General features: G+C 44.3%; 1 protein-coding gene across 3 annotated transcripts in view; it reads left to right on the forward strand.

The window, feature by feature from the left end:
* The window catches only part of acp2 (acid phosphatase 2, lysosomal), a 121,056-nt gene that overhangs the window by 37,287 nt on the left and 70,382 nt on the right, over positions 1 to 13,387 (forward strand). For all 3 annotated transcript variants that reach the window (XM_043706324.1, XM_043706322.1, XM_043706323.1), the window contains exons 6-7: positions 4,866 to 4,952; positions 5,860 to 5,992. In XM_043706324.1, coding sequence (XP_043562259.1) covers positions 4,866 to 4,952; positions 5,860 to 5,992 — 220 coding nt within the window. The remainder of the gene's footprint in view (positions 1 to 4,865; positions 4,953 to 5,859; positions 5,993 to 13,387) is intronic.

Raw genomic sequence — 13,387 nt, forward strand, 5'->3', positions numbered from 1 at the left:
ATTTACAAGGATGCTGCCAGGGTTGGAGGATTTGAGTATAGGGAGAGGCTGAACAGGCTGGGGCTGTTTTCCTGGAGTGTCAGAGGTTGAGGGGTGACCTTATAGAGGTTTACAAAATTATGAGGGGCATGGATAGGATAAATTGACAAAGTCTTTTCCCTGGGGTGGGGGAGTCCAGAACTAGAGGTCATAGGTTTAGGGTGAGAGGGGAAAGATATAAAAGAGACCTAAGGGGCAACTTTTTCACGCAGAGGGTGGTACGTGCATGGCATGAGCTGCCAGAGGATGTAGTGGAGGCTGGTACCATTGCAACATTTAAGAGGCATTTGGATGGGTATATGAATAGGAAGGGTTTGGAGGGATATGCGCCGGGTGCTGGCAGGTGGGACTAGATTGGGTTGGGATATCTGGTCGGCATGGATGGGTTGGACCGAAGGGTCTGTTTCCATGCTGTACATCTCTATGACTCCATATGCTCCTATCCCTCTCCATGACTATAGTAAAACTTAGGGAGTTGTGATCACTATCACCAAAATAGTCTCCCAAAGAGAACTCGGACACCTGACATGGTTCATTGCCACGCAGCAAATCCAATATTACCTTCCTTGTATTCAGCCTGTCTACATTGAGTCAGGAACCCTTTCTTGATATACCTGACACAAACTGCTCCATCCAAACTATTTGAACCAAGGAGGTTCCAATCAATATTAGTGAAGTTGAAGTCACCCATGACAACAATCCTGTTACTTCTGCACTTTTCCAAAATCCACCTCCCAATTTGATCCTCCAAGACTTTGTTTGGTCTGCCTGTAAAGTGACAGCTCCTTTTCTGTTTCCGACTTCCACCCATACTGACTGTGGAGACAAACCCTCCCCAATGACCTCCCTTTCTGCAGCAATGCCACTCTTTTACTCCCTCCCCCTCTCGCCAAAAATTCCTTTTGAAACATCTAAACCCTGGAACAGCTCAGCGAGCAAACTTACATCCAAGACCTCAACCTGAGCTACAAATCTTCTCTTAATTCTCTATCATTCCAAGTGTTAGAATATTATAGATTTCTATGAGAAACGAACCTCATTCTTCTAATTCCAGTGAGTGTAGTCTGAACCAATCCAGTGAAAAGGAAGGACTGTAGGAAATGGTATAATCAGCCATGGATAACTAAGTAAATAAAGGAGGTATCAAATTGAAAGCTAATGCACGTATAGAGTGGCAAAGATTAATGATAAATGAGAGGATGGGGAAATCTTTAAAGGTCAACAGAAAGTCACAAAAGGTATCAAGAAAGGTAAGATAGATTGAGAGTAAACTAGCTCAATGGAAAAATAGATAGCAAAAGATTCTATAAATGTATAAAAGGTAAAAGACTGGATAAAGTAAACATTGTTACTTTAGAGAACGATAAGGAGATTTAATAAATGAAAATAAGGAAATGGCCAAGGCGTTGACACAAAATACCTGTTCAGTCTTCACAGTGGAAGACACAATATGCCAATAAATGATGTCAAGGATGCTATGATAGGTAAGGATCTAAAACTGATCATTATCACCAAAGAGATAGTGTTGGGCAAACTAATGGGGCTAAAAGTGGACAAGTCTCCTACCCCCTGATGGAATGTGTCCCACAGTACTAAAAGAGATGGTGGGGGAAATAGCAAATGCACTGGTGTCAATTTACCACAATTGGCTGGACTCTGGGGCGGTTCCGACGGATTGGAAATGTGATGCCACTGTTTAAAAAAGGAGACAGACAAAAGGTGGTAACTTTAGGCCTGCTAGTTTAATTTCTGTGGTGAGGAATATGCTTGAATCTATCATTAAAGAAGAAATAGCTAGACATCTGTAGAGAAATTGTCCTTCTGGGGGAGATACAGCATGGGTTCGTGAAAGGCAGGTCATGTTTAATTAGTTTACTGGAATTCTTCGAGGACGTTATGAGCACAGTGGACACCGGGGAAGGGTGGATGTGGTGTACCTGGATTTCCAGAAGGCATTAGAGAAGGTGCTGCACAAAAGGCTGCTGCATGAGTTAAAGGTGCAAGGCTTGCGGGTAATGTATTAACATGGATAGAGGATTGGTTAACTAACAGAAAGCAAAGAGCAGGGATAAATGGATGTTTTATGGTTGGAGATCAGTGGCTAGTGGTGTGCCTCAGGGATCAGTGTTGGGACTGTAATTGTTTACCATTTACACTCAGGTTGTTCTCTTGCTTAAGAGAAAATCGCTTGATAGAGCTAATGGGGTCTATGGGAAAAGTGGTGTATTTGAGTATATAATTTTTGCCAGTTTATCAAGAGTGCCAGTTCGTAAAGCGCTGATTAAAACAAAGTTTGCTGTATGTTAAAAACACTCCACCCACCACCTTTTCACTTTTGCCACTTCTTCCAGAATGTTTAAAATCCTTGAATACTGACTTCCCAGTTTTGGTCACACTGCAAGTACATGGGTCTCCTCCAGTTATTCTAGTTTTCTCACACGCCCGAAAGATGTGCAGGTTAGGTGGATTGGCCACGCTAAATAGCCCATAGTGTCCAGGGTTGTGCAGGCTAAGTGAATTAATCATGGGATAGGGTTCGGGGGTAGGTTTCATTGGGATGCTGTTCAGAAGGTTGGTGTGGACTTGATGAGCCAAATGGCCTGCTTCTACACTATGGGAATTCTGTGATTCTATGATTATTGCTTTTATGTTTTTATTAAATGAGCCTCAGGCAGCTTTTAATCCCTATGCATTGTCCTGGTCCGAGGTATGTCATTGGTTCTTTGATAGACCGCGACAAATTGATCCTTCCCTTAACGCTCCAGGTTTCTCTCCTGTGCAAAAGTGATGCCCTTCGGCCTGGTAACACACACTCTTTGGAACTCTATCTTCAGCGGCAGAGAACAGTATTTACTCTCCTAACTTTGCCATTTCCTATTATTACTGCATTGACTTTTTTTCTCCCTCTTCTCCACCCCTTCCCCCATCACACGCGCACACACTTGTATAATGCTCACTTTGCTTATTCACTCTTCAGTCTCTGCCTTCTGCACTGAGAGCAAGAACCTCCTACCTATTGGACCAAACTTAATGTAATTAAAGAGATGTGACAGTGACCACATAACTCTCCCTTTCTTGATATATTGTAGTGTCCATACGTCAGACTCCAGTTCACCAATTCTTAACCAAAGTTCCTCGGGCAACCAAAATTTGCTATAAATGGATAGCGCCAGGTTCCACATAACACCGTGACAATACTCACCCGTCTCTGGCTCCTCCTCTTCTCCCAGTCATTTGGAAAGTATAAACTGTTATCATCATCATCTTCTTCTTCTGCAGAATAAACACTGACTCACCTGACAGATTTTCTAAAACATCCATTTAAATCTCATCAGTCACCATTTTCAGCGTGGAGAATACCTTTCAGATAGTTGTGCTCACCATTTTACAATTGATTGTCCCATTTCATTCACCCTTCCTTCACCTGTCGTCTTTATCCTTTGCCAATCTCAAACCTCTACTTGACTTGCCATCACTCTAAACAAATCCTTCATGGAGACCCTCTAGCCACATTAACTTTGTTTTTGGACTCTCCTGTCCTTCCACTATTTCTGTTCTCTACCAATTGCCACAGCCCACCAGCACCGTCAGTCACACCTATGTCACAATATGCCTGTGTCTCAGCATGTACCAGGCACCAGCTACCCAATAAACCCTTAAACAGAAGCTGATGAATGAACTGATCAATCAAAACCCTCTGGACAGGCAAACACCAATTATTGTTACAGTTTTGAAACATATTTACAATCACAAAAAATAAAAATTGCATAAGTGGTCAGGGCATGAGAGGAGATCCAGATGGCATTAAATCAAAAGAAGTTAATAATGTTCCTAACCAGAGCGAGAAGTCTGATAATTGGGAGATTTTAGAATTTTTTCAAAGAAGGACGAAGCAACTGAAGAGCAAAGAGAAATGTGAAAATGAGTACAGACAAACAAGAGACATAAAAATAGATCATAAACAATTTGCTTGGAAGCAATGAATAAAGTAAACATTCACCCATTTGAGAGGCACGGAAATTAGTTTATAGTGGAGAATAGGGAAATGGCTGAAACTTTAAATAAATAATTTATAACTCTCCTTGTGGTAGAAGCAAAGAAATCCAGAAATTTTTAAACTAAGAGTCGAGTGAAATTTCTTTTGGGTTCTCTGTCCTTTTGCTAAAAGGAAGAGTTTCTCGATCTGATTTATCAAAACCCTTGATGATTCTAAGCATCTTCATCAGACCTCCTTTCGACCTTATATGGGGAGGTGTTGGCCCAGTGGTATTATCGCTGGACTGTTAGTACAGAGACTGAGACCTGGATTCAGGGGACCTGGATTTGAATCCCACCACGGCAGATGGTGGAATTTGAATTCAATAAAATATCTGGAATTAAGAATCTAATTTGACCATAAATCCGTTGTCGATTGTCGTAAAAGGCCATCTGGCTCACTAAGAGAACAAAAATTCCATCCTTTCCAGGTTTTACCTATTTGTGACTCGAGATCCACAGCAGTATGATTAACTCTTGACTGCCCTCTGGACGTTTTGGAATGGGCAATAAATGCTGGCTAGCAATGCCCTCAATCCATAAATTAATAAACATAAAAGGAAAACAACCCCAGCTTTTTTGACCGCTCTAAATGACTTTGTCAGTCCTGGAACCATTCTGGTCAAGCTTTGCTGTACTCTGTTTCCATTTGTCTGTCTCTCAAGATTGTCTTTGCATCTTTCCTAAAGTGTGGCGGCACAGCAAGCTGGCTTCCAGAGCAGGCTGAGTATTGACTTTCTGTCAATGAACTGGCTATAATGTGATATAATGTTCTCTGGTTGCACACCTAGGATTTTCTTGACATGCTGTCTGAAAAGAGCAAGCTTAAGGTGATGTTCAACAATGTGTGGAAACTATATGATACCCTGCTTTGTGAAGTGAGTACCTTATGCATATATGGCTGGGTTTGTGGATCTAGCATATTTTACTTCCTTTCTGTCATAGATTACTAATCTGTAAGTAAATTGAGAATAAGGCAGGAAAGTGGAGCTGAGGATTATGAAATGACCCATGCGAGCACACTCGATGGGCTGAATGGCCTACTTGTAATCCTTTGTCTTATGGTCCTACTGTGAATCCCATTTATCATTTTATTAATCTGGTCTTAGCAGCCTATGATGAGGAGCTGCACAAATATATGATCTGCTCATGTTGAGATAAATTTAAGTTTGAGGTGATTATTTCGTCAACACCACAATGTTCATGAAGAATTTGCAGGGCCCTGGAGAGAAGGTGAGGGAGTGACAGAGTGAATTTAACAGACTGAATGGCCTGTTTTTGTGCTGTTAGCATTTTGCAATTGCTTGCTGGTTACTGTCAAAATTGTACTTTGCTCATTGTTGCAAGGTTTGTTTAACTGAGGGTACTGGTCTCAACGACCTTGAACTCTGCATTCTGCCAGTGGTATTCCTGATTAGCCAACTGAAGCCGCACCTATAATAACTGTACATAATACTTTGTAACAAATCTCGCTCTGCAGCACACTCCTCTAGAGTGACACAATAATGTCAGCCAACTGGAACTTCTCCAACTCTGCACTTTAACTTAATGCGTATGTCCTCCTGTCTCTGATGATGATGTTCATGTCACACTCTAAGCCTTCAACCCACTCATGTATTCAATGCCTTCATCTCCTTTCTGAAGTGATGGGAGCTGCTGGTAACCTGTCCATCACCATACTTTGCTGTCCACCCTGGCAATTGACAAAATGTGTATGAGCATGACTGTGTCGCGGAGTTACCCAGCTGTGGGCCAGTGCTTGTATTTTTACTTTTATCTTGGCAGAAAATCCATAATTTCACTCTGCCTTCCTGGGTGACACCAAAAGTGATTGCTCGTCTGGCACATCTGAACAACTTGGGCATGGAATTCCTCTTCCGCCTGCATGGAATGCAGGATAAATCGCGGCTGCAAGGTGGTGAGTGAAGGCCTCAGATTAAAGCCTCGGAAACATTATTGAAGCGAGCAAACAGAGATGGAAATAGTGAGCTGATTACTGACAGAGCTCCACTAACCCTGAAAAAGGTGAATCAGGAACCATCTCTGCACCTGCTCCAATGCCACTCTGAGCTCAGAAGTGCATGCCTGATCGACTGCCCTCCCTCATGGGCAGTTACTGAGTTTTACATCAGTCCTCATCCTACCATAAAGAGATGTCATATTTTACATCTTGCAACCTCCTACAACAGGACTGAAGAATTGGATTGGGATTCATACTTGTGGATAAACCAAAGACATTTACATACAGGCCTATACTGAGAAAGCCACACATTTCAGGCATAGAGAAGTCAATAGGGTGGATGAGTCTGATGTGGAGCAGAGAGACAACAGGTGACAATTCTGCGATGAGAATTCTGTGCATTAATGCCAGACGGGTCTATTTGTGAAACTAACAATTAGAGTTATTTATTTGACCCTGGGTCCATTAGCCAGATACTTACTTCTCCTCTTGTTCAACCCTCCCCTTCTTTCCACACCCTGTACTCCAAAACTTGCTGCCCCCAAAAAGTATCTTTGCACCTTGCTCTTCTCATCCTGAGTAGCTTCAAGTTTTCATCTCTCTGTTCCCCTCTGCTCTGATTGTCAGTGTTTCCCTCAGAATATATCTCTCTGGATGAACCTTCTGGTCACCCCACATCGTGATCACTGGGAAGAACCCGTGGATCCTCTCACAATTAAATTGCCCCTGAAACCACCCTGTCTTCACTTGTCCTTGAGTGAGGCAAGATCGAAGGCTTCTGAAAGCAAGGCACTTTCTAAAGCCCTATTATAGCCTTGCCTTTTGAAATCTAGGAACATACTTGCAGAAATAGGCCATTTATCCCCCTGTACCTGCTCCACAGTTCAAGCTCATGGCTAATTATCTATCTCATCACACTTTTCCACCATTTCCATTCCTTGATGTCAATAGTATCTAGAAATCTTTTGATCTTTATGTTGGACTCAATGACTGAGCAACCACAGACCTTGATGGTAGAGAATTCCAAAGATTCATCAACCTCTAAAGTCGTTTCTCCTCGTCTCAGTCTTAAATCGCTTGCCTTTTATTTTTATACTCTGCCACGTTGATCGAGAAGCCTGCATCCACTCCATCAAACTCAACCAGGCAATGGCCAAGTGGTATTAGACCATAGGAGCAGAAATCAGGCCATTCAGCCCAACGAGTCTGCTCCACCATTCAATCATGGCTGATCGGTTTATCAACCCCATTTTTCTAGTGTCCAGGGTGAGAAATAGTGCTAGAAATTTCTAGTAAGAATATTTACCGTCTAAAGATGATCTATTCGGTAGACCTTGGAGGAGAGATATCAGGTCTACTTTAACTTCAATCCTCTATACTCTCCCTATCTCTCCTGCCAATAAACATGGAGCCTGTGGCATGTCCAGAAGCAATGGGTAAGAGTACTTGCACCTAATTTACATTTGGGGTACCCTGGAGATGTCCCTTTTTTAAACTTCGCCAGACGGCCTGGTGCCAAATGAACCCTGTGCAGAACTTTTAACTGCGTAGCGCATGTTCTATTACAAATTGAGATCTTTTGCACATTCTTCCCATATGTCCTCCCATGTTTCAGAAGAGATCTCCACTCCTAGCTCCTGCTCCTAAACCTCACGTAACCGATAAAATCCTGCCGGGCCCTACACCCAGCAGGCGATAGAGGGCACTAACTGAAAGGGTGCTTGTGGAATGTAGCAACAACCTCTACGTATCGGGCTTAGTGAGAAGCGTAGTCGTCTTCTGGATGAAATCCCTAACCTGAAAAAAATGGAAAAGATCTCAGCGGGACAGGCCGTATTTGTGGCTCTGTTGCTCAAAAGACATCATAACCTCCCCCTCAAACAAGTCTCCCAAACTGGAAACTCCGCTCACTTCCCATAGTTTGAACCCGGAGTCCATTATCGCTGGTTGGAACCCCGACATTCCAACTATGGGAGTGAGTCTTGGATAAGCAACCCTCATTATGACACATTGCCCTCCATACTTTGACTATACTAGTAACAATGGTGTTCCGGAAGTGGTCCATAACTGTCCTCATCATATCCATGAACAACAGGTTAATAAGAGGGCACTTTCCCTGGGAAGTCTCTAAATCCAGTCATGTTGAGCCTGGATCGTTACCTGCCCAATTGCATACAAAGAACAGCAAGGAACTCAATTGATACCTCCTGATGTCTGGGGGAAATCAACTCCTCCCCATCCTTGAGGCAACTGCAATTTAGTAAATTTGATGAGGGGCTACCCACCACACCAGACGAAGGAACTAAACCAACTCATAAGTTCTGCAACGTTGCCCTGGGAAACACTATAGTGAGCGTACGCATGGAATATAGCAAACGAGGGAGGACATTCATCTTAATAAGGGCTATTTGGCCCAACCATGAAATTGGAAGATCCTCCCTTCTCTGAAGATCCGGCCTAACATTGTCGAGCAGGTGAGCAAAATTAGTCCGAGATAACCGATCAAACATGGGGGTAATAAAGATACCTAGGTATCGGAAACCCGCCTGTGACCACTTAAAGGGGAACCTAGGACCCCCTTCAACCTCTGGCACTTCCTTGAGGTCCCCCAAAGGCATACTTCTGACTTTGCAAAGTTGATCTTACATCCTGAAATAGCCCCAAATGAATTGATACATTGTATCAAATGCGGTACGCAGGTCATTGGATCTAATTAAAAACAGAAGGACACCATCCACATACAGTATAATCTTGTGTATCCTCGATCCCACTTCTGGAGTGGTTATGTGGACATTCTGACGGTCTGTGCCAGCGGCTCTATCACCAATGTAAACAACAACGGTGGGATGGGGCAGCCTTGACGACTAGCCCTTACAATCCTAAAATTCCCAGACTTCACCCCGTTGGTGATGACCATGGCCAGAGGATGGCAATATAAAACCTCCATCCACCTAGCAAAGACCCCACCCAACCCAAATCGCTCTAAGACATAAGAGATACTGCCATTACCTGGTCAAATGCTTTCTCTGCATCTAAGGAAATCACCAGCCCCTGGATCGATCATTGCTGACGTACTTGGGTCATATTCAGCAATCTTCTAATATTATTAGAAGACCTACAGTCCTTTATAAAACCTATCTGGTCGTCTTTGACAATAAAGGGCAACACCTTCTCCAATCTTAGTGCCAAAATCTTAGACAGAATCTTAAAATCTGAATTTAAAAGATGGGCCTGTGTGAAGCACAATCCTCAGGAACCTTCCCCTTCTTAAGAATGAGGGCGATATTACTTTCTGTCGAAGATGGTGGTAGGCTTTAATGCATATAGGAGTGATTGTACGTCTCCAACATCGGCCCTGACAGAATCTCTATAAACTCCTTATAAAACTCACCCGGGAGACTATCAGGGCCAGGCGCTTTCCCACTCTGAAGATTGCCTGGCTGCCTCCTGTATTTCCCGAACCGTCAAGGGGGCATTAGGGAGAGAGGCCTGTTCCACCTGGGAGATCCAGGCTCTTAAAACAGGTTACCATCTTGGCCCTCCTATCCTCGCAACCTTCAGACCGATACAATTCAAAGTAAAATCTCCGAAAAGCCTCATTAAACCTTTTGACATCCTATGTAAGGACCCCAGTGCTGTCTCGAACTGCAGAAATGGATTGGGGAGCACGCTTTTTCCTAGTCAGATACACTAAATACTTGCCTGGCCAATCCCCACTCGAACAGCCTTTATCCAGCAAAAGCAATTTCTTTCTTTGCAGTTTCTGTCAGTATTGAATTCAAGGCAGCCGAAGGGCCATGATCCGCTGTAGCTTGGTCACCAAAGGCCTCTCGAAATGTGCCGCCTCAGCCGCTTCTCAAGTAGACTCTGCTGTTCCTCCTTCTGTCATTTCCGGCTAGCCAAATAGGAAATAGCTAATCCCCTAGCAAAGGCCTTAGCAGTCTCCCATAGCATAGACGGACTACTAGCCGCACCTGAGTTGATAGTCAAGAACTCCTGAAACTCCCTCAAAAAGTATTCCACAAGTTTGGAATCCTTAAGGAGAAAAGGATCCAGACGCCAGTGCCGCAAACCTAGCCCCACACTCTTGGCCTTAACCTTCAAATATACCGCCGCATGATCTGCTATGTTCCCAATTTTACAACCCATAATCAAATCCAGAAGGGTTGGTGGAGCCAAAAAAAATCAATCCTCGTATGACATTTTTGGTGGGTTTGAAGAAAAGGTGAAGCCACTGCTGGCAGGGCAAAAATATCACCAAATATCCACCAGTCCCAACTCCTCGCAAAAGTCAGCCACCTGCTTGGCCTGCGAAGGAATAGTTGGAGGCTCACAGGGCGTCCTGTCCACTGTTGGATCCGAAAGGCAATTGAAATCCCCCCCCCCAATAATAATGTCCCATGTTCCAAAGGCACTAATCAAAAATTTGAGGGAATGTGCCGGAGGACAGTAGACATTTTAAATGCCATATTTCTCCCCATGTATCGGGGCCACAAGTATCACAAACCACCCTTGCACATCTTTCACCTGATCTAATAATGTGAACGGAAGATTTTTCTGGATAAGTACAGCCACTCGCCTACTTTTAGTAATAAAGAATGAAAAGAATACTCAATCATAATCCCCGTGTTGTCACTTCAGGTGTTCCCCATTGTCAAGATGAGTTTCCTACAACTCTTTTTCCCTCTTGAGGCTAGAAAGCACTTTTTTTTCCTTTTAGCAGGCGAATGACTTCCCTTGACATTCCAGGTGCACCATTTTACCATTTTACATTCATTTAACACTCATTTCACCATATCCCCTTTCAGAGACACTTAAACTCCTGGGAGGGAGAACCCTGCTTGCAATGTGCCAAGCACAAGTAAATGGAGACTCAGAGTCACAAAATTATGTATACAAAAACTACTCTATCATAACCACAAACAACTGTTGCTAACCCCCCCCCCCATAGGGGGCATTCACCCTACCCGTCCCCTCCTGCACAGCTCCTTCAAGCCCAGACTGTGCCCAGCCTTCGACAAACAAAAGTAAATAAACAAGGAAATGATCCTGAAGTCAACAAAAGAAGACAAAGTCAGGATAAGCACTCCGCCCATCCCCGGCTCCATGTCATCTCTACTTGTGACTAATGGAGAAAAAGAATTTAAAAAAGGTAAAACAACAAAGGGCACCCACAAAATTTCCCATTATAATGTCCAGTTATCAAAATACAATCGGAACAACATATTTCCAAGAATTTTGTACTTTAAAAAAAATTATTAGGGAAAGGGAAAAAAAGGGGGAAAGTGAAAACAGGGAAAGAAGGAAATGAGGACAGGCATTAACCGTATTCTTCAGACCAAGTGTCTACCAAGTTCTTGGCTTTATCCGCCGAGTCAAATGTATAAACTGAGTCCTCGTGGCTGAAACAGACCACCGCGGGGTACTTCATGGAGTACTGGATGCCCAGGTTCCTCAGCCTCTTTTTAACTTAATCGAAGGACTTCCTCTTTTGAATTACAGCTGCTGAGAAATCCTGGAAAAACATGATTTTTGACCCCTTGTGCAGCAGTGCCTATGGACCTTTCCTCAGGGATCTGGAGGCTTCCTTATCTCTTTGCTTGTCCCTGTATGTGAGGAAGTGCTCTAGGACCAGGTAGGGGGCGCTGTACCAGCCCAGACCTGTGCACTGCCACCCGATAGGCCCTTTCAATATGCAGGATGGAAGTGAGGACTGGAGATTAGAGTGTGGTGCTGGAAAAGCACAGCAGGTCAGGCAGCATCCAAGGAGCAGGAAAATCGATGTTTCTGGTAAAAGCCCTTCATCAGGAATGAGGAGCAGATAGGTGGAACGAAGATGGACAGATGGGACAGGTCATGAGGACGGTGCTGAACTGGAAGGTTGGAACTCTGGTAAGGTGGGGGGTGGGGAAATGAGGAAACTGGTGAAGTCCATATTGATGCCATGAATTTGAAGGATTCCGAGGCGGAAGATGAGGCGTTCTTTCTCCAGGCTTTCGGTGGTAAGGGAGTGGCGATGGAGGAGGGGGTGTTAAAGTGCTCGGCCACAGTGGGTGAGGTTGATTGGTGCGGGTGTCCCGGAGATGTTCAGCCACGCAGCTGCCCAGATTCAATTTGAAGTACCAGGAACTGCAGCAGCCAGTTTTCAAAGAAGCTGACTGGCTGCCCACCACCTTCACCTTTACCTTCACGATAAGTCTCGCTATCGCCGCCATCAATTCCGGTGAGTTCGTCAGGTCCCCAGGGGAGGGGGTTCAGGAGAGGCCGGTGCTGCAGGGGAGTGTCTTCCTTACTGCTGTTTGCTCACTCCTTTTCCTTTTGGCATTCTTCCACTCCAAATTGTCAAAGGATATGAGTTCTTTAAGTTTTTAAATTAACAATTCCTCCACATAAGTTGGCCAGGGATGGTAAAAAAAAACACCAATATGCCTTGGCTGTTAGTCAGAACCATCCACAGCAGTTTGACTGAATCGCTGACAATTTGCTAAGTCCTTACTCCCTTCTTAAACAGGGGGGGTTACATTCGTGATTTTCCAGTCCTCTGTGACCCTGCCTGACTCGAGTCATTGCTGAAAAACCACAACTAAAGCCTCCACTGTCTCTTCAATATCCTTCCGAACTCTGGAGAGCAGCCCAGAAACTCCTCCCTCATGCCTCTGGAGTTGCCTTTATACATCTGATTCTACCTTCTCCCTCTCAAATTGCACAGTAAATTCTGTCATATTATGGTCACTTCCCTCATCTAAAACTCACTTATCAAGTCTGCCTCATTGCACGGCACTAAATCCAGAATTGCCTGTTCCCTTATGTGGTCCACCACAAGCCGCTCCAAAAAGCCATCTTGTAGACATTCCACAAATTTCTTGCAATCCACTACCAACTTGATATTTCAAGTCCACCTGCATTTGAAATCCCCCATGATCACTGTAACCTTGCCTTTCTTACACAGCTTTTCTATGCCTTGGTGTATCTTGGCCCCCAACTCCTGACTACTATTTAGAGGTGAAAATGTGTTGCTGGAAAAGCGCAGCAGGTCAGGCAGCATCCAAGGAACAGGAGAATTGACGTTTCGGGCATGAGCCCTTCTTCAGGAATGAGGAAAGTGTGCCCAGCAGGCTAAGATAAAAGGTAGGGAGGAGGGATTTGGGGGAGGGGCGTTGGAAATGCGACCGCAATTTCCCCCCAGACGTGATCGACGATGCCCTCCACCGCATCTCCTCCACTTCCCGCTCCTCCGCCCTTGAGCCCCGCCCCTCCAATCGCCACCAGGACAGAACGCCACTGGTCCTCACCTACCACCCCACCAACCTCCATATACATCGTATCATCCGTCGTCATTTCTGCCACCTCCAA

This window comes from Chiloscyllium plagiosum, chromosome 16 (genome assembly GCF_004010195.1).
Source record: "Chiloscyllium plagiosum isolate BGI_BamShark_2017 chromosome 16, ASM401019v2, whole genome shotgun sequence".
In the NCBI taxonomy this organism is placed as follows: Eukaryota; Metazoa; Chordata; class Chondrichthyes; order Orectolobiformes; family Hemiscylliidae; genus Chiloscyllium; species Chiloscyllium plagiosum.